This window comes from Rattus norvegicus, chromosome 8 (genome assembly GCF_036323735.1).
Source record: "Rattus norvegicus strain BN/NHsdMcwi chromosome 8, GRCr8, whole genome shotgun sequence".
Taxonomy (NCBI): Eukaryota; Metazoa; Chordata; class Mammalia; order Rodentia; family Muridae; genus Rattus; species Rattus norvegicus.
This window is the reverse complement of record NC_086026.1, coordinates 111,447,007-111,468,358: the sequence shown is the minus strand read 5'-3', so window position 1 is coordinate 111,468,358 and position 21,352 is coordinate 111,447,007. Positions and strand designations below refer to the sequence as shown.

The following is a 21,352-nucleotide window of genomic DNA, read 5'->3' as shown; positions in this document are numbered from 1 at the left end:
CAGCAGGTAGGTCCTCTACTCTGTTTTCCCCGACTCCAGGAAGCCCCTCACTATGTACCGTTATCCCGTGCTGGCCCTCCCCACTCTGGGCAGCCTGGGCAAGTCCTTTAACCAGCAACCCAGAAATCTCAAGATTATTGATTTTTCTCTGTGCCTAGGATAAAAACTTGCTATGGGAACTGGGCAAGACTATAAGTAAACAGCCTCCATCCACCATCCTCATTTCAGCCAAGACTTTTAGCCCCTCATGCACGAGGACTTTTCAGAGTGACAGTTACAAAATTGCATTTGACCCACTGGAGCATCACGGCTGTGCACAGGCAGTCTTCTGCTCAGAGAGCTCAGGCCCTGGGCAGCCAGCAAAAGGCAGGCGGGCAGAAGAAGGGTGAGGAAGAGGCAGGGGAAGCTTAGCTCTGCACACCGACTGGCCTGAAGGCCTTGTGAATTTTTAATACTGTTTGCGGCTGCCTTGGGTGGTTAGCCCAGATATTGCTGGCAAAGCCCTGTTGTTGGTTCCCACTGAGCAGTCCTGCTGTTCACTTCTGCGGATGGGGGGGGTCCTCATCACCACTGCCCTCTTGGGAGATGCCCACAGCCTTTCCTGGTACCTGTAAGTCTTTGCCTTGAGAGCTAAACTCCCTGCCCAAGGGAATGTGTGTTGGTCAAGCAGAGTGTAAGGCAAGGCAAAAATGAAACCTTCTAGTGGGAGTCTCTCAGTTCCCAGTCCCAGGTTACATCCAGGGTGAGTTCTATGTCTGGGCATGAAGCCTCCATATGTCCCTGCTAAGGAAGTCCCTCTTCTCTGTGTCTGCAGGAAACGAGCTTACAGCAAAGAGGCTGTGTACAGTGATAAACTTCAGCATTACAGCACAGGCCGAGGTGAGTAGAAAACACCCACTGTGTGACCTGGGTCCTTAGAGCCAGATAGTGAGGGGTCAAACGTAACAGCAAATGTCTGACAAGCCCTCGGTACCCAAGTGGTCCCTCTCTCTGCAAGTCCCTGGAGACCACAGGCTGTCCACTGCATGCCCTTTGTGGGCAGTCACTGGACCCCTGGTGGAAGATTACCTTCTGTACTGATAAGCCATATTTGAGACAGGGGGAAGACAGGGTTTAGCAAGTCAATGAATCCTGAAATCGCTCTCAGTGGGGAAAGATGGAGGGTTCTCTATTAACATCTTCTACCTTATCTTATCCAATTGAGCGGCTGGGGAATGTGTTAACCAAATTCACAGATAAGCTATAGAACACGAATGCAGGGAATTAAGGAGATAACAGAGCCCAGAAGGCTAAAGTGCCGGGGAATCTCCCAAGCGTTTTCTTTCAAACAGTACCTTGAAAAGTTTTTCTCATTCATTATCTTAACTCTGCCTCGCTTAAGCCTATGTATAAATATTTTTGTATATCAAGTTTCCCTTACCAAAATACATACAATTCTATATCAGAATTATGGCTCCTTCCTCTGAATGATTCCAGCACTGCAGTCCAAAACCAGTTCCCTGGAGGGATAGGTGGACCACTTCCCTGCTTCACTTCCCTGCTTCCAGAAGTGGGTACTTAGAGCCTTACAGAAGATAGTGTTTCTAAATGACTCTTTTTGAAGTCCACGCATGACCCCAGAAATCTGTCCCAGCCTCCTGGGCTGTTCCCTTTAAGCCACACCACACCTCAGTCCTCTGCTTGTGTCCTAAGCCACTTTTGTCCTGAGCAGACACCACACACGTGCATACCCTGAAGCATGGGCTCATGTTTACTGGGTTTGTTCTCTAAGTAAAAATGGCTTCCAAGACTAAAATTCACATGGACAAGCCTGCTTTCTTTCTCTGAGGTCACCTGACACAGAAAGCGAGGCAGTGTTCACAGCTGCAATCGTGCTGTGAAGGAATACCGTGTTCTAATATGGATGGTCCGAGCTTGGGCTGCTCAGAGGTCACACCATAGACTTGGCTTTTCAATCAAGATTAAGATATACCTGGAGCGTTATATAAAATCAAACCTTTGGCACTAGGATGTGTACAGCGTAGGTATTGCAAGACGCAGCCACCGGATGTCATCAGGACTTCCCAGGGCCCGCTCTTGAAGCCAGAGTTTGGTATCTGACTTTTCGATGATGTGTACTGCCCTTGTGCCTCAGAATTGCCTCAAATCCCATGCTCGGCTTCCCTCCTCCATCTTGGGCTTCTGGATTGTCTTCTCATCTGCTCCAGGCAGATCCTCGCTGTGATAAGCCACTAGATGTCCATTTCAGATCCGGTGCCTGAACTCTGTGGGATAAAACATTTATCGGAGGTCATATTGGACCAATAGAAGACTTGAACCACCGGGGTACATATGATTGGGTTCAAAACATGCAATCCTGTTTCGAAGTCTAGAGATTTCTGACAGTGACCCAGGGTGAGTCAGCCATGAATTCTCTTTCTCAAGGCGTGCCAACCCTCGGGTAGGGCACAGGACCTCCAGGCATCCCGGGTAGACTGGCAATGCTTTTTTTGTTAACATCAGCCTGACACTTGGCTGTCCTTCTGTTGAATGGTGGCTCTGCCAAGTTATACACACACACACACACACACACACACACACACACACACACACACACACTCTCACACCTGAGTCCTCTAAGCTCACACTCACATGCACTGAGTTTCATCTGTGCATTTTTGAAGCCATTGCTACTGGAGGATCATGATCAAAGGGCCATGCAGCTAGAGGAAAGCCCAGCTCACCAAGAGCAGAAGAAACAACTCTGGTGAAGGAGGAGCCTGGCTGGGAAGAGAGGCAGACAGGTAGAGGTGGGAGAAATGGCTACAGAAGGTTTCCTTTGTGTCTATACTGGACACCTTAGTCTAGTAGCTTGCCTTGACTCAAGGAGACAACTGCTAGTCCAGGAAGGACAAGTGTCTTCCGTCAGTGGAGACACTGCCTCCCTTGGCTTCTCAGGGGAATACTACAAAAGAGTCTTTTGGGTCTTGTCTTCCAGACTCTCCCTTTTAAAGTGATGCAGAGGCAAAAAGAGACAGAAAAGAAGCTTTTGCAACAGTCTCATCTTTCCTCACGAGTCAAAGGATGGCAGATTAGGTTACTGAAAACAAAACATCCTTTTACATTCGGGTACTGGGTCTATTTATCTCTGACCCTAGATCGGTGGTTCTCAACCTTGGATGCCGTGACTCTTTCAGACAGTGCCTCGTGTTGTGGTGACCTCCCAACCATAAAATTATTTCTGTTGCTACTTCATAGCTGTAAATTTGCTGCTGTTATGAATTGTAATGTAAACATATGATGTGCAGGATACCTGATATGGGACCCCCCCCACACACAAAGGGGTTGAAACACACAAGATGAGAACCACTGCGCTAGAAATTAGTGATCAGAGATGGAAAGGGGAATTTGGATTGGTGGCAAGACACTTGTTGGAGGATAGTCTGGCAAGAGACTGTGCTGCGTGTGTTGTCAGTCAGTCTGTTGAAGAGTTATTGAGCCGGGGATTCACGTTCAAGGGTAGGTAGAAAGGAGCACAGGCTTCTCATACTCAGGACTGTGTAGACAGCATTGTCATGGTTCTTGGTCCAATTCTCATAAATTGTTGGCTGATTACAGATGACTTGGGCAGTTTGATCCAGGTAGAGCACAGAGGCTTAGGAATCTAACTTCAGTATGTAGTGTAGGTGTCAGGGGTTGGATTAAAAGAGAATAGTTATGCACAGAGGAGAAGAGTTTGCATTTTTGGGAAATGCAAACAGGTCTCCCAGGAACTTGAGTCATTCCTAATTTCTGAGCTGGGTGAGGGCCAAAAGGATGGAGATTAAGGGGGTTTGGGGCTTGTGAATGGATTAAGGGCTTTAGGAGGTCAGCTCTAAGAAAATTACCTCTAAGTAGAAGATATGGAGTCTCTGATTTCATGTTTTGAAAAAGTGTAAATGCGGTATGGACCTGTATTTGTCAGGGTTCTCCAGAGGAACAGAACCAGTGGGATGAATAATCACACACAGGCACACGCGCACACACACACACACACACACATATACACACACACACGCACACATGCACACACACGCACACACACACACACACACACGCGCACGCGCGCGCGCGCGCACACACACACACATAAATGTGCACACACAGAGATACAGACATACATACAGAGACACACACTCTCACACAGACAGACAGACAGACGATAACAGAATCATACCTGGAAGCCAAGAACCTGGTAACTACTCTGTCCTGAGGTTGGAACCCTTAGCAGTCTCAATCTGGCACCAGAAGCACTGGAGGAGAATTGTTCGTCCCTCATCCCAAAGAAAACCTGGGCACATTGGTTCTTCCATTATCATAGGAATCAGCAGTAGCAGCCATGGGGCAGATTAACTCAACGGCAAGAGGGAAGCCAGGCAAGCAAAAGGCAGATGAGATACATATTCTCTGCTACACCTCCCCCCTTTTTTAAATCTGCACCAATACCAAAATGTAATATCCATCCCCATATCAATCAAAGAAACCAAGATGCTGTCCAAGTGTAGCTCCTTGGTCATGTAATTCTGATATGTTGCAAGTAGACATTAAAACCAACTATAATACTTCAGAGCAGAAAACACCCTAATCTTCTGACAAAGCAAAGGGGCAGAGAGAGGGCATAGGCAAGAAGCCAGCCCCAGAGAGATGGCCCGAAGACACTGTGAATCACATGGGTCTGGGAATATGAAACTTGGATTCTGTCATTGTTAGAAACAGACAAGAGGTGATTAAGAAAATAATTATGGGACCTTGTCTCTTTTTAATTAGACTATGCATTTAGTAAATTTGAGAATTATGGGTGGTGAATGTTTATTTTGGCAAAAATATCTTATGGTCCCCTAACGGAAGGCATGGTTACTAGATACAGACCGTGTTCATATAGAAAGTGAGTTAGTGACTGTCATTCCCTTAGGAGAGAGGTCCCTGATGTTATTCTAGTACTTGTCCTACTCAGTCTACGCCTGTTTGATTGCTTTTTAAACTTCACGAGTCAGACACAAGCGTGGGGATGCTGATCGAATTTGTAGGTAACAGTTGGGAAGCAGAACTAACACCATAAAAGACAGAATCAAAATTCAGAGCTACCCAACAGCTTTGAATGCTAATTTGAAATCTGCAAGACAAAATGTTAGCAGGATAAATCTGGAACCTAGAGTTTTAGGTTAAAACAGAACGGAAGCAGTACAAATAGGGAGACATCCCACTTACTATTTATTTGTGTGGAAAAAAAATAGCTGATCATGTGCTTACTCTCAGTGGCACTACTGGTGAAGAATATTAATACTCATTTTGATCGCTTGCTGTATTAAATGTTTACATCAACTCTACTCTTTGTGCGGCCAGTAAGAACCCACTCAGAGTCATGGACTCTGTCCTAGAGACCTGGTCTCAAGGTCACATTCGGCAAAGCACCTGTGCAGAGGAGAGCAGCCTGCCTGGTTGGGTGTGGCAAGTGTCTGACTGATAGTATGTTTCCAGATTCACAGGAGCTGTCCATCAAAGAGGTTCCTCTATCTTGAGGCTAGGGCTTGAGAACTTGTAGCAGTAGATGTTTTGAAAAAAAAAAAATTCCAGCTTTGGGTGAGAGATGAGATGAAGTTCCACTCGGCAGTATGTCTAAGCTACTGCATTCTGCATGGTTGATGCATTCAGAATGTCAAGGATACCTAACCCAGCCCCTGAGGAATCACCTGAGACCCAATATGCAGGACAGGAGGATCCTGGAAGAAAGAGACTTACTAGGGTATTAGGAGTGGTTCAGACATAAGTAAAGGCCTGAGGGCATACAAGGAGAGGCTCCTTGGTACAAAAAGAGGCTGAGTTTACAGTCAGCATTTATTAAATGTCAAATAAATCGAACGATCTAGAGTCACCCATGTGTATGCTGTTGGCTCCTAGCCAGAGTCTCCACAACTGTTAACTGCAGTAGTTCCAAGATCATTAGCTATTGCCCTTAGGTTCCCAGTTGGACTTCTGAGCGATCCAGGAGCAACGATCCTTGCCCGAGAGAACTTGTCTGTCCTGGTCATAGATAGCCACCAGGCATGGAGGTGTTATGCAACTTCCCAGGAGTATTTGCTATTTCCTCTTCTGTTTTTCACCGTCCACTGCAAATGGTGCTATCTTCCACCTTAAGTAATTACTGAGACCACTTCACGACCATTTTCCCAGCCTGCAGTCCCTTCTTTAGCAAAACAAGTTCCCCAGTGCCCTGCTCTCCACAGAGGTCAGCTTTGTGTGCCCAGTGGCATTCACATCAGGGTTTGTCTGTCAACATTGCTGCCCATTTCAAGCTGGTCTGTCTCCCCACTTCCTCCACACCAGTGCCATGCCTCCCTCTAAACACTCCAAACTTCTCCTTTGGAGTAGCATCCTGTTGCCCTCCCACTTATTCCAGTTCTGGAGCTTCTCGGCGTCTGACCTTGAAGAGTAGCATCCATGACCTTCATCTACTCTGGTCTCTGTCGTGTTTACAGCACACTCCCCAAGTGTGGTCTCCTGACTCCACACTGCCCAGCTTTGACCTCTTTCGTGTCCTCATTCACTCCTCAACCATGTGAAGAACTCCAAGAGCTTGGCTTTTCTGTAGATCCCACGGTGTCGGTAAGATGTCTAGCAGTATTGAAGAAAACAAAGGATGCTCGCTTTGCGTTCCAACGCACAGTATCAGAGATGGTTCCTTAAGGACCGCACATGTTTCTAAGCAGCTCCCCTTTTATGCTCAAATACCTGGGTGAAGTTGGATGAGTCACAGAGGTGACAAAATCTCTCTTGGACCCAGAATGAGGTCCAAGCAGGCAAACTTCCTCATCTCCTTATGACACCATCAAAGCCTGCTGGACTGAATTCATTCATTCTCTGACTGTACCCTGTGGGACTCTAAGTCCTCTCTCGGCTACAGGCCAGCTGGATTCTGCTGGAACCTCTGAAGCTCTAGGACCAGTTGTCACAACTGGCCTTCAGATGTGCCTGCTACTACTATTAGTTCTAAACTCAGAATATTCACCATGCCTGGATAAGGGTTATGGGTTTCTCCTCTAGCTCTTAGTCCAGGCATGTCACCTGCTATTTACAACTGTGAGCCCTCTGTTTTGCCCTGCACTCCTAGCACTTGTAAACGTCTCCATAACCTTACAAATACCCCCATGTAAGACTTCCAGTATCCCCGAGCTCACTTCAGCCACTTCCGGTTGGTCTTCTGGTACAGAGCCTCTGACAGTAGGAAAGTATGTCTTGTGCTTCCAGAAATATTTGGTGTCACACAGAAAGGCACCAGACAACAGTAACAAATTAGACCTTTATTGGAGATTTGTGAACTAGTGGGATGAGAAAGCTGGGGGTATGCTTACTAATAAGCACTAACAATCAGACATTTAAGTCCGCACATGCCCCTTTTATGCCAAAGATATGCAGCCTATGAAAAATGGAAACTCAAAAATGGCCAACACGTTAAAAGTATTCCTATTAATAACAACGGTGTGAAAGCCACACCAATCACTATAAAATGCCATGTCTCGTGTGGGTCTATTAATCTAATATTGCCGTCATCGCCTCTAAAAATATTTCCCAACATTCACCATCAGAGAACATCTTCTGAGCCCAGTCTCCCAGTGTTTGGCTGTGCCTGACTGTTGCTGACTTGATTCCCTGTTCACTGTCTGGTGATTCATTGCACTAAATACCATTTTCCTGATAATTAAAAACTGCTCACTGGCAAGTGGGAGCAGGAGCAGGCTGATGTGGGATTTATGCAGAAACACAAAATGAGCCGAAAGACAAATGACCTGTTCCGCCCAGCGAAAGGCATGTTTCCCCCTCCTCATCTTCTGGGATTTGAGAAAGGCTGGCTAGAGCTTGGGTGCGTGGTCTGGGGAGATCTGTCATCTCTGAGGAGGTGTTTGCAACCCCTTGTGTTCATATGCTTAGCCAAATCACTCTGTTAATTTAGAACACATAGACCTCTGCCTGCAGCAGGAGGCCCTGGGTCAGGGACATCTCCTCCTGCCTTATTGAACACTTAACAGGCTGTGACTAGAGGGAAGTCTCTGAGTTTGAGCCATTTCTAAGACCTTGACTGAGCCCTTTCTCCATATAACAATTCTTTTATTCCATATCAACAAAACGGGGAGTGATTCCTATGGAGGCATTGGATCCAGGATTTAGGACATTCATTTAGCTTAGACATCTCAACAGATCACAGTCCCGGACTTCAGGCAGCGTTTTTGGCTCCTGGGAAATGCCTCAGCGACGGCCACAGCCCTTGGACACAGCACAGCAGCTATGGTGTTACACGTACGTTCGCGTGTGTGCAAATGCACGCACATAGGAATCCACATTCTCAATTCCTCGGATCTCTCTTGGGAAGTTAAGGGCATGTATCATCACAGGGCAGACACTTCCTCATCTGAGTGCACTTTGTGACACATTACTGGCCTAAAGAATAGAGGCTCTGTCAAGTGATGAGCCTTCTGCCTTCTGGGAATAGCTTCTTCCCCAAACTGGCTGGGGCCAATATCTGTAATGCTCATTATCTCAGAATCCTTCTCCATTCATCCTCATATATGTCGTTACTTACAAACCATTCATTGCAGCCCATTCTAGATTGGTTAATTAGTTTCCATGGAAGAACTCCTTCAGGACAGCTTAGCATACATCTTTAAAAGCCCTTGATCTAAAATAACAAGGTAGTTATTTTGAAAGTAACTAATATAACCCTAAATGGCTCATAGTCCCCCACTGCCCACCACACCTCACTTCAATTTTTACCTCCCTGAACACGTCCGAGAAAAAAGTGGTTGATAACATTAATGAGTCTATTAGTCTTGGAGGCTTCACAGTACATGGACCACTGTGCTGGACCTGCCACTTGTCACAGGGACTTTATTCTCACAGGCAAGCTGAAGGGAAAGTCACATTTCCCTGATTGGTGGAGAAGCTGTTATAAGAGATAAGTCTGAACTTGTTGTATTAGGCAGGAGTAATAAAGTGTTTGGGGTTCCTAATGTCATCTAAAGATATCAGCACCGGGGGATGTACAGAATTAGGAGGGAAAGTCACAGCTTATTGACACTACCCTGGTGCCCTTTAACCCTCTTCTTTTTTTGTCTCGGGTGTTTCTGTGTTCTTTTATCTGTCTCCTTCATCCTCCCATGCGTGATGTCTGAACTCTGTCAGCAGCATCTGTGTTCTTTTGCCTGACTGCTTTCTCTGACCTTAGAACCTCTACCATGCCTATGTTACTGACATTTTGACTCTGCCAATCACTATGAAAATACCTCAGCTCCCTTTTCTGGGGAGGGTCCATTCTAAAACTGTGGTCACCCATCTATGCTCACAGAGCGAAGATGAAGCCAGTTGTAATAACCCACAGTAGTCAACGACTTATGGGCGTACCTTATACCTCCCACCTTCTGTTCCCAACTTAATTTCTTTTTTCTTTTATGTACTTCTTGGCATACCCCAGATAAGCCATTTAATTTTATAATGTGGCCTTTAGGGCAGGTTCTAGGGGAACCCTAAGCAGGGTTGAGATATCCTGGGGTTGCTGCCCTGGTCATCTCATAAGCTCACAGTCTGCCCAATTGCATTTTCTCTTCATGTGTTTTGCACAGCAGGTGGGAAATTGGTGATACCTCATCTCTGCTTTGCCTTGGGTCCATCGCTACAAAGGAGCTCTCTCACTCTTGCACATGCGCATACATACTGCTATCCCCTGGGAAGTGAAACGTTTCCGGTGTACAACAGGCCTCCTCCATCTGAGAGTGTCTCTAAAAATGGCCCTAGACAAAAATCATACACTTATTTAAATCACTCTGAGATTGTTTTGTTTTTACAATTACTTTCTTTAACTCGACTGCATGGTTCTCAAGCATGAAGTTTGTGGCAAATGATTCATGACGTCAGCTGACTAGGCATAGGCAGGGGTAAGAATCTCTACGTGCTTTGTCCAGATTTTAGTTAGTGCATGGGTTCCAAAGCCAAAGTCATCATCAGGTTTTGTGGAGTTTTTCATGTATGTACATGTACATGTGTGTGTGTGTCAGGGGTTGGCAAGTGTATGAGCACATGCATGCATGCACATTTATTGGATGAATAGTGGCCAAGGTTAACCTTATTTGTTGTTCCTCATGTGTTGACCAACCTTTTTTATTTATTTATTTATTTTGAGACAAGATCTTTCATTGGAACCTTTTTAGGCTGGCTGGGTGGCAAGCCCTGAAGATCTGTTTGTCTCTAACGCCCCAGAATTGGGGCTACAAGTCTATGCTGCACATTCCACATTTTATATGGATGTTAGCGATTGATCTCAGGCCCTCAGGCTTTCAAGGATAAGCACTTTACTAAGGGATCTCCCTAACCTCTCAATCCCACCACCAGAAGCCTTCAGGAGTGTGTTTGCCTACTTCCAAACAAGCATCCTGGAATACCAGGAGCAGTATGGCTAAAGGACAAAAGAGCCTATCTTTTAGGAAACTCTGTTTCTCCCATTACTTAGCTTTCTTTGGCTTATTCCCTCCTCCACCCCCGTACTGCAGTGCATTTTTCTCACTTCTTTGGATTGTGTGCTAGGATTTCCAGTCCTCTCCTGAAGAAGGTGATCAAGACATTCAGAGAGGCATTGGATGTTTTTCTGATGGAAAATGACAGAACTGGAGCATGGCTGGAAGGCTCAGAGGCAGTAGGAAATAAAGCATGGATGAGGTACTGGGATGAGGTTTTTAAAACCTGAAGCCCAGCCTGGACCTGGATTCCCAGATGACCTGCTCCTGCTGATCTGACCCCTTCATAGGCACTCGGCAGCAGGGATATGGTGGTAGACCAGATAGCCCGTCATTTGGAGGCCCCACCTTTCACCATCCCAGAACTATGGAAACAATTCCTACACTTCACTTAATGACACGTGGAACAAGTTGAAAAATTGCATCTCAGATGGATCCATTTGTTCTTGGGTTCCGGTTGCTTTTTTAGTCCCCTGTCCTCTACTTTTCGAAAGTAGTTTTTCTGCAATGACGATTCTCTATTTTGTCCCCAAGCACACCTATCTATCTTGCACTGTATACATCAGTGACAAGGTCTATATTCTTTTATGTATTTCTCATCTACCATTTCATTCGTTTTTTTCATACTTCAGTGTGTCTGAAGGCATGGGGGCTTCAATTACCATTTTTCTTTCATCCCACCCCCATTTTTTTCTGTGTAGACATTGTTCTTTCTTGTATTAATATTTCCTAAGCTTTCACCTTACATTTTCTCTTCTGGCGTACTGTGTTGGCACTTCTGTCTTGAGGGTTTTCTAATAGCAATTTCTTCCTTATTTGACAAACAAACTCCGTCCTCATCCCTCTTGTGGCCATGGCCCACAGCCGTCAGTTATAACCTTAACAGTGGCCTCCACTCAGGAGAGTTGTCAAGGTGATAAATATTGATATCTACCCTACCATTTGACCACCACTTTTCCGCTAATGCATTTGGTTGGCATCAATCAGCTTCTTTGCCTTCTGTTGAGTGCCTGGTGTGGGAACTGGTCCCGATCTGTCACTTATAAGTAATCTGTTCCGCATTGCATCAAGAGCAGAGAAAAGGGGAAAATATGGAAGAGACACAGAGGGCAGAGAACTGGAGTGGTCTGGGGGGAAGAGAGATGGGGCAGCCACCTGGTAAAGAGAAGGGTCCCTCCCAGGAATATCCTTGGTGCGGGGGCATCTGTGGTAGCAGGGACAGTATCCTCTCTGGGATGTTAACCTGCTTATCTCATCCAATAAGGCTCCCCAGGGATGAAGATCTACATTGACCCGTTCACTTATGAGGACCCTAATGAAGCTGTCCGGGAGTTTGCCAAGGAGATTGATGTGTCTTTTGTGAAAATTGAAGAGGTCATCGGAGCAGGTATGGATCTTCCCTCCCCTTGTCTCTGTGTTCTTGTTGTCCACACACCACCTTCCGACCACTCTCAGTGCCTTCTATTCTCCTCAGAAGATGAGTATGGACCACATAGAATGTACATCTAGGTCCGAGCAAGAGCATTGCTCAGTCCTCGGGGACCTTGGGCACAGTGACTAAGCTTGTTTGGGAAAGCAGACTAGACATTGGCCCCAGTTTTCAAAGATTCTGGAGTAGCCCAGGAAACAGACCACAAAACCCAGATAAGGAGAGAGTGTAGGATACTTACTCATGAAGATAGAGAGAACCCATTTAAAAAGCCGATCTAGTGTCTTCCTTGCTGGTGTCTCAGTGACTTTGGGACAGTACTTCTCCCCAGCACTGTCCCTTTCCCTTTCCCTGTATTTATATACCTGCACCCAGACAGGCATCAGAATAGAATCCCAGTGTAGATTAGAACTCACTCCCGAGGGCCGCCCAGGGAATCACAACAAAAGACTGATCTAGCAAATTCAACTTTCTTTAACAGAGTGTGGTCAATCTGTCTGTAGACCCGGCCTAATTAATATAGAGTGGGTGAGATGTGTCAGTGTGAGATTAAAACAAAACAAAACAAAAAGCAAAAAAAAAAAACCACAAAACAACACAACACAACACAAAACAAAACCCAAAACATCCTGGACATCATTAGTTTTTAAGTGACCTCTTCACATCTTCGGTTTGGCTCTCCGTCCAGACTTCATTTTCTTCTACGGTCTCTTTGTCTTTGCTTCTTTGGTTCTTATGAGCCGTTGCTCAGGCTGGCTTCATCTTTGTTCCTGGCACCAGAGTGCTTGATTCGTGTCACCGGACAGGTATGGAGCTGCACCTCCCAATGACATTCTAACTCCATGAAGCATGTTTAAGCGGAGTCCTGCAGGCAGCCACTTCATTTGTTATCTTGAAAGAACATGTCACAATCCTTCCACTCATAGCTTCTCTCTATACACTGAGGGGTCAACGAGCCACATATGAAATTGGGAGCCACATGGGGAAGCACACCCCATTAGGTCACCATCTCTACGCTTGGGTTCTTCTTAAGTCCTGCCTCCTTGCCCCTCCTCTGGCCACACTGTGGAAAGTCCTGGAACTCTCCCCTTCCCAACACACTGCCACCCGCCTCCAACCCCTCAGGAGTTCCAGATGGCTGATTAGAATCTTACCCATCAGGGTCTCTACACATTTCACATTGACTGTCATTAAATATTTTACTGAACCACGACTCTCAGTTCTGTATCGATAATTTTCCCTCCCTCTTTAGACACTGACATGTTTAAGGATCATGCGTTGGAAGGTTGGGTACCAGATAAATTAGACTGCTCTTACGGGCTTTGATTTCTCCAGGAAACTTAAGTGTTGAGGAGGCGGGCCTGCTGTCCTGCACTCTGTTTGCCCGCATTATTAATTGTTGTTATGGCTCTTGGTAATGGTGCTAGTGATTTTAATGTTGTTATTTATGTCATGTGCTTAGAGTGATGTGTTCTGGACTGCATTTCATCCAAGACAGTACACATCAACATCCCTCCTGCCTTTGTCAAGGGACGAGTAAAGAGCCTTCTCGGTTTATGATCCTGCCAGGGAGCTACAATTTGGGGTGAGCTCACCAACTGCCGGATGCCCATAAAGGGACAATTGATGGTCCCACTCTATCCTTCGCCTTCCATTTGTGTGTAGCATTTTTCCAGTGCTGCTGTGTATGTGCATTCTGCTCAGAAGAGGCTCAGTGGTTTTCATCTGGCTTGCCTCGTATTGAGAGGGATGCACTTAACAGATTACATGATGTTCCGAAGCTTGGCATTAAGAATTTTGTCTGGTCCCTGCTGACCACCCTCTACCCAGGCCCATCTCCCTATGATTCAGAAATATCCAAGGGCTGATCCCTGTGGGTATTAACTCGCTATTCACAACAGGATGTGGTTTTAATACAAGACACTACCAACACATTCATTTTCCCCACACCATGCCTCACTGAGACTGGCTCCCCCTTGTGCTAATCAAGAGATCGCTTGGTAGCCAAACAAAAGGAGGGGAAAAGTAACAATTACACAATGTAATTGACAATGTTTCTCCTAGCCACCCAGAGGAATTAGGGCAGAAGGGAAAAACTGGTTTGCAACTAGTTTGCAATATTGGGAAGCAGGAGCGAAAACCAGGCAGGAAAAATACTCAATCTCTTTCTTTCCTCCCTCTCTCCCCCTCCCTCCCTCCTCACTTCCTTTCTCTTTCCTTTCAGTACTCCCTCCCTTTCTTCTTTCCTCCTCTTTTTTGTCTCCTTCCATCAAAAAGCTTTTAATGGAAACTTTCTATACACTGAAGTGGATTTCCTAAGAAGAATAAATGTCTCCTCTGCTCTAAAGTCTGACAGACATAGTGGAAGTGAGCAGTATTCACAGTCAGCTACTTTATATAGACCCTTATAGTGCAGGCACAGAGAAGCTGCAGGGCCCTTCCTTGGACCTGGATAATTCCATGGGCTAGGGCTGTTGGGATCAGGAGGATTCCTCTATTCCTTATTTTTCTCTCTGTGACCAAATACTTGACTAAAAGCATCTAAAGGCAGGAAGGGGATACAGTTCATCATGAGGGATGGCAGCAGGAGCCTGAAGCACCTGGTTAGAATGCAAAAGGCAGATGGGAAGCAAACCTCACGCTTGCCTCTAGAGACCCACTCTTGCAGCAAGGCTCCGCCTCTTAAAGGTACCACAACTATTATTCCCCCTTCAAAATGTATTCGTTTTATTTTCCGTGTGAGTATTTTGCTTACTCATATGGGCACATGCTTCATGTCCACAGAAGTCAGAAGAACAGCATAAGATCTCCTAGAAGTTGAACTGTGGATGACTGTGAAGGACCATATGGTACTGGGAATCGAATGTGGGTCCTCTATAAGAGAAACTTTTAACCACTAAGCCCTCTCTGCAGCCCCTTACCCCAAACTCTTAAACTGGCATCACAAGCTGGAGACCAAGTATTCGAGTAAATGAAGCTAGAGGGGCAGTTTACATTTCTAACCACAACAACTCCACCAAAGAAGTAACCTCCAAAGCCGTTAGGAAACTATTAGGAAAAGGGTACAGTTTTGTGAAACACATCAGAGCAGTAGTTCTCAACCTACAGTTCACACCCCCTTTGGGGGTAAAATGACCTTTCCACAGGGGTCACCTAACACCATTGGAAAGCAAAAATATTAATATTACAACTCATAAGACAGTGGTAGAATTACAGTTATGAAGTAGCAATGAGAAAAATTTTCAGTTGGTGGGTCACCAAAATATGAGGAACTGTATAAAAGGGATGCAGCGTTAGGGAGGTTGAGAACAACTGTGTTAAAGAGAGGCAGTGACAGAAAAGGAATGCCATGTGATTCAAGGAGAAAAATGACCATTATGTTCCAGTGCAACCATGCCGGAGTCTGCTTGCAGTAGCTCACAGGAGCCAACTTCCCAGTCCTATATACAGTATCATGGTGCTCGCCGCCGGCCTTTGTGGGTATATTTACACCTTGGGAATTAGCAGACACTGTTGGCCATGAGCATTTGTTTCTCTCTGCTGCTCGGTTTTTGAGAGAGCTAGTAATTAGACACATACCACCCTACATCTTGGAGTATATAAGGAATGCTGACCCAGGGCCTGTGCAGGTTAACTTACATAGGGTTCTGAAGCCTTTCCCAGTCGGGAGCCAGAGAAGAGAGTTGTGCTTCCAAGAGAGTCTGTTTTAGTGTTCAGAGAAAAAACCCTTTATCAATTAAGTCTGCAACTGTAATAGATGCTGGGAGACTTACTCAGTGCTTAAAGGTCCCTGCCATGGGAGATTATTTTTTAGCCCAAAACACAGTACCACTCTCCATGAAAGGAAAGAAGAGGTTGTGTGATGAGAAGCGAGGAGCATAGGGAGGGTATAGTCTTGTAGATATGCAAAAGAGGCTTGTGGTCAGGGAGGACTCAGGGAAGAGACAGCTGAGTAACCACTGAGGTGGACAATCAGCTTAAAAGGAGCAAGAACAGAGGTGGCGCTGGGAAAGCTTCTTCTGTAGCTTGGTCCAGACCATCAGGGTAGCCTAGAGATGAAACAACTGTAATAGAGACCTCCCCCGACAAGGGACAAGTGGGATTCTGAGCAGGTCGAGCAATAGGAGGGTATTCAGAGAGTGGACTATGGTAACTGCTATAGGTCTATGGGAGGGGAAGCCTTCTGAGCCCTAGAGACAAGCTACAGGGCTTTGTCTAGCTGTGGGAAGAAGACCTGAGAGGGCTGATGCTGGGATCAAGGGCGGGATGGGAGATGCTATTGAAACAACTAGATATTCAAACTAGAGCAGTGTTGAGGGACTGGAGTTGATGGGGACAGTTGGCATTGGAGGTTGGGCCCAGAAATGAAGACCATTAAGTACCAAGAAGGCAGAGTAAGGCTTCTTGGTACCTAGGGTGTGGCAGGGTTGGTTATCTGAGGGAAGAGGTCAGTGGAGTAGAATCTGGAAACTATGAAACAGACACATCACAGTAACTTCAAAGTGTCTTCTAAAGCTGTTTAGGATGCTGAACAAAGAAATTAAAAATAACCACAATAGAGCCAGGTATCACACCATTCAAGAAGATTAATACATCATTAATCCTTAGTTGGTTTATGTCAGCCTTTCCTCACGGGGGCTCAAAATTATATTAAAGGGACAGAACACATGTTCTTTCACTAACCTGGGACTTGACCCAGTATGTGGCCTTTTGTTGCGCAACTAAATGTTCCTCATATGTGATGATGACAGCCGGTGACAGTTTTGGAGGTAAAACACATGGCAGGGCTAAAAATTTTGAGAGCTAAACAATTTGAGGGAATAAAAGAGAGAGAGAGACAGAGAGAGAGAGAGACAGACAGAGAGAGAGAGACAGACAGAGAGAGAGAGAGACAGAGAGAGAGAGAAAGAGAATGGAGAGATGAAATATAGTCGGTGCATATTGGGCCCCCTGAAGATGGCTGGCTCACTGGTGTGAGGGGAAGCCAATCTATTACCTTCCCCATGTGGACAATGGGGTCAGCTGACATCTCTGTGGAGGAGGGACTGCACCCCTCTGGTCTCCATGGAGACTATTAGCTTATGGTTACTATAGGTGAGACTAATAGGAGTCACCTCAGTGGTCAGTTTCAGGTCTTTGGTTAATTTGGATCAGTAGGACTTATCTAGAGAATCAATCAGGACCACCATATACATTCTTTTTTTTTTTTTTCCTGGAGCTGAGGACCGAACCCAGGGCCTTGCGCTTGCTAGGCAAGTGCTCTACCACTGAGCTAAATCCCCAACCCCAGCCACCATCTACATTCTTAACAGAGTGCAAAACCCTCCTGTGCTCAGTTCGCAACCTGTGCAACTATGCAGCAGGCTGAGCATATACCTGCCAAGTTCATGATACTGTAGATAGGGCTGTCATTAGAGGTGATATCCGGGGGAAAGCACACAGACTGTATTTTAGTGAACGAACACCCATTGCTAGCAGCTACTAATAGAGCTCTTGCAGGGAGGGGTGCACTGGGTAAGAGAATGGGTGCTTTATTCAGATGAATGTGTGCTCACTGTGTGGGGTTGTCATCTTTGGATGAATTCCTGTAGAGAAAGGCTCCCTGCTAACCTGACACTCTCTCGGCATCACTGAGCACGAGGAAGGCAACGTCAGGGTTGCAGGGATGGTTCTAGAAGAGGAGCCCAAGGAAACGTCTCCAGGAACTATAATTAAAGTGTGCGGCACAGTCCGAGCATGCACAGTGAGCCTGGCACTACCCTGCATGCTTCACAAGTGCTGTGCACTTAATCCTCGTAACAGCCCGTGAGTCAGAGATGATGTTTACGTGTGTATGGGTTTTCTAGACCGGTGAGGAAATCAACATGCAGAGGGTGGCTTGCTGCAGGCTGGGCTGCCCTTGAGTTAATGATGCAGCTACAATTTAAACTCAGATGCAGCTGATCCGGAGCTGGTAAATGAAACCCCTGCACTTGCTGCCACTTCCGTTGCTGTGAAAAAAGGCAGCTAAATCCATAGTCATTGCTTCTGATGGTAAACTCTGCTTAGCGGTTGGAGTACCCAGGCCCTTTTTGCTGGGAATTACAATACTGCCTTCCAATTCATTATCCCATATGGTAGTACAATGAAGACTGTCCAATGGTCCCTGGAAAAAAAACATGTCTTTTTTCTGTTCCTATCTCTGTTCTCATTCTAAGTATGCCCTAAGAAGGACAATAGGGGCCCAAACTAAAATTTTTAGTTTATACTTATATAGGCTTAATTATGTCATGAAAATTATGTAGATGCATGCATGTGTAATCTCATGCATGAATACATATATACATAAACATATATAAACATACATAAATATGTATAAGCACAGAAGCATGTTGTTTAACAACCACAAAGAATTACAGAAAAAGAGAAGTGCAGGTAAACCATCTCATTATTACATTCTGTGAATGCTATGACCATGAAGCCAGGCTGTCTCATGTACTTACAGTATGTAGCAGCCAGGGTAATGGACATCAGAGGAACTCTGCCGAAAGGATGAAAGCGGCTGCACTCAATTAGTAATGTCTGTCCTCTGTGCATGGTCAGGAGATGTTCAGACGTGAGCCTTATCACTCTTGTGTTTAGTTATAACCTACTTACCTTGCACAGGCTATTGTGTTGAGACTTGCTTGAAACCATTCTTTCAAACCTAGCTTAAACTTATTCTTTAAAAGTTCCGTATCGAATGCATGCCTGAATTAGTAACTAGGATTTCTGCTTCCTGTTTCTCCCCCAAGGCAATTTGAGACTTTAAAATGCTGCTGGAAGGGGGGAGGGTGCAATTGTGGGTGTAGATTCCTGCTGCACACAGCCAATAGCTGCTGCTTGAAATACCTGCTGGCAGGCTGGAATGTTTCATTTTTAAAAATTGAAAATTCTCCCCTTCTGATTTTATATATAATAGTTGAGGTATTTGACGCTGCCGAAACACTGTTTCTCTCTTGCTCATTTTGTCAAGGAAGGTAGGAAAGAGGCTTTGGCAAGGCTGCAACTTGTAAGGAATAGTTTTCCCAGCTGTCTGGGAGGACTGTCAGAAGCACCAGCTAGAAGGCATGCACTGACAGCCTTAAGGAACGTATTTCCCAGAGGGAAATCAGGCATCCAAATCACTGGAAGTGAACTAACTTCCAGATTCCAGGGTTCCATCCACCACATCTCTGATCTATTAGTTCTGCTGGGTTTCTGGGAATCTGTATCTTCTAATAAGTTCCAGATACAGATGCTGGATAAGAGACACTGAGAGCCATTGACTGTCCTTGGCCTCCATGCTGGCTTGATGCAGGAGCTGGGCCCCAAGTAAATAGATGTGAGGCTCTGGGAGAGGACCCAGGGCATTAGTAGAGATGTGTGCTGATTGAAGTCTACCCTGACTAAGATTAGACTGGCCGCACTTACTGTAGGTAAGTCTTCTCAAAAAATAACCAACCACCAACACTATCGAGCTGAACCAGTTTCTATTCACGCCTTGATGTGCAGAAATAATTTTATTAAGAAATGAAAAAGTATGATTCTGATGTGGAGCACATGGGACAGGAAAATCTTGAAGATTTCAGATCTTCACACAAGGCACCATCGAGTTCTGTTCCAATGGCAGGAAAGTGTCTGAAAGCCAAAAACAGGATGGATGCAATGTGTCGCTTGGTTTACTCACTTAGGCTTGCTTGTTTTTGAGAACGAGTCTCACTGTACAGTCCAGTCTGATCACAACCTATGTTTCCCTGTCTTCTGCGTACCACAACACTCAGGCAAATGCAGTTTTCAAAATTAGTACATGGATCAAAGGTCAAAGAATACGTGCACACCATGCTTTCTTAGATTGTAAACAGTCCTGGGTTTTTCTTGTTATTAATAAATAATGGCTATGAGGTCATCGGTTTCCACCTCCCTGAGACTATGGAGATGCTAAATAGCCAGAGACCCAGATTTTGCCATCCTAGGCTTGGCAGAAATTGCTGGAGTTCCTGGCAACTTCCCATGGCCTCTGGCCCTTGTTGGCACCTATAGGTCTTGCAAAGCTACAGAGACCCATGTGTCCCCCATTTCTTGACCTTTGCATCCCCCACTCTCTTACTCCTATCTCTTTGTTTTTCACCCACCACCCACATGTATCCTTACCTGTCTGACATCTAGAGACCCCTCTCTCAATTCCCAGGGAGGAAGGCAAAGCAGCCTTCTACTTCTTTCTGTTATGTAGTGATGACAATGTTGAATACTGGAGACACCAAACTAGCGTTCACTGCTTTCAGGCTGGAGTGGACTTGAAGCTCCCTCCTCCACCTGCCTCATTGTACTTAGGGCACACTTCATTGTGGGACACCTCTGAGGGGGGTCTTGATACTGAGTGACTTATTTTTGCAGTTGGTGTTTTGAAAACCTCCTGGCTCTCAGAGACTAGTAAGTCTCCTCTCCCTTTCTCTCTCTCTCTCTCTCTCTCTCTCTCTCTCTCTCTCTCTCTCTCTCTCTCTCCTCCCTCACTATCTTCCTGTCCCTCTCCCTCCTTCCTTCCCTTCCCTTCACTTTTCCTCTCCTTTTCTCCCTCCCTCTCTCAAACTGGAAAGGAAAGAACTGATTTCCCAGAGTCCCCATTCTTAATGTCACCGCAGAACAGATTTTCGAGCACTGAAATCACCAGCAGCACCACCCTCCTCTCCTTACGGAGGAGAACGCGCTTTTATTTTCTGACTCTCGGAGAATGAGATGAGACCCCACAGAAGATATAATCTGAAACGTCAGTCTTAGAGTCACTGATTTGTGGAGCAGTTAGCCATGAAGATCAAACAGTGAGGTGACGCTTGTCAATCAGAGAAGTAATCTCATCTACGATGTCCTAGGGGAGACAGCTTCTCAATACCATGCTTTCTCGTTTTCCCTCCTCTGTTTCTTCTTTCTCGCCACACACACACCAATGAAGACAACACTGTGTTTCCAGTTGTGTGCTGTGTGAGAACAGTGTGTGTGCAAGCTCAAAGGAGTCAAATGCATTCCCAGACTTGGGGGCTTCAGAGTTCACTAATCTGTGTGTAGGATTCTGGGGGTTAAAGCACAGTTCTCAGCCTTGGCCACACCGTGGGAGCACCTGGGCAGCCAGGACTGCGACAGTTCCGTTAAGCAGAGACCCATATTCAGAGAGGTTTCCACTTCAGTTTTATGCCCCCCTGTCACCATCTTGAAATCCTTCATAATTTTTGAGCAAGGAATCCTATATTTTCATTTTCTGCCAGGCACTAGAATTATATAGCCAATCCTGTAGGCAGCTATTAAATATAGAAATTCCCAGGCTGCACCCAGACCGATTACTCAGAATCTTGAGATGAAACCCAAGTCTTTGTGATCTAATTGCAGGGCCAGCTAACACGGAACAGAATTCCTG

General features: G+C 45.7%; 1 protein-coding gene across 1 annotated transcript in view; it reads left to right on the top strand.

Annotated features, from left to right (window-relative positions):
* Ephb1 (Eph receptor B1) overlaps window positions 1-21,352 on the top strand; it is a 437,328-nt gene that overhangs the window by 355,401 nt on the left and 60,575 nt on the right. Inside the window, exons 8-10 of the mRNA NM_001104528.1 lie at window positions 1-6; window positions 815-879; window positions 11,782-11,904. The exon at window positions 1-6 is cut by the window's left edge and continues 103 nt beyond it. Coding sequence (NP_001097998.1) covers window positions 1-6; window positions 815-879; window positions 11,782-11,904 — 194 coding nt within the window. The remainder of the gene's footprint in view (window positions 7-814; window positions 880-11,781; window positions 11,905-21,352) is intronic.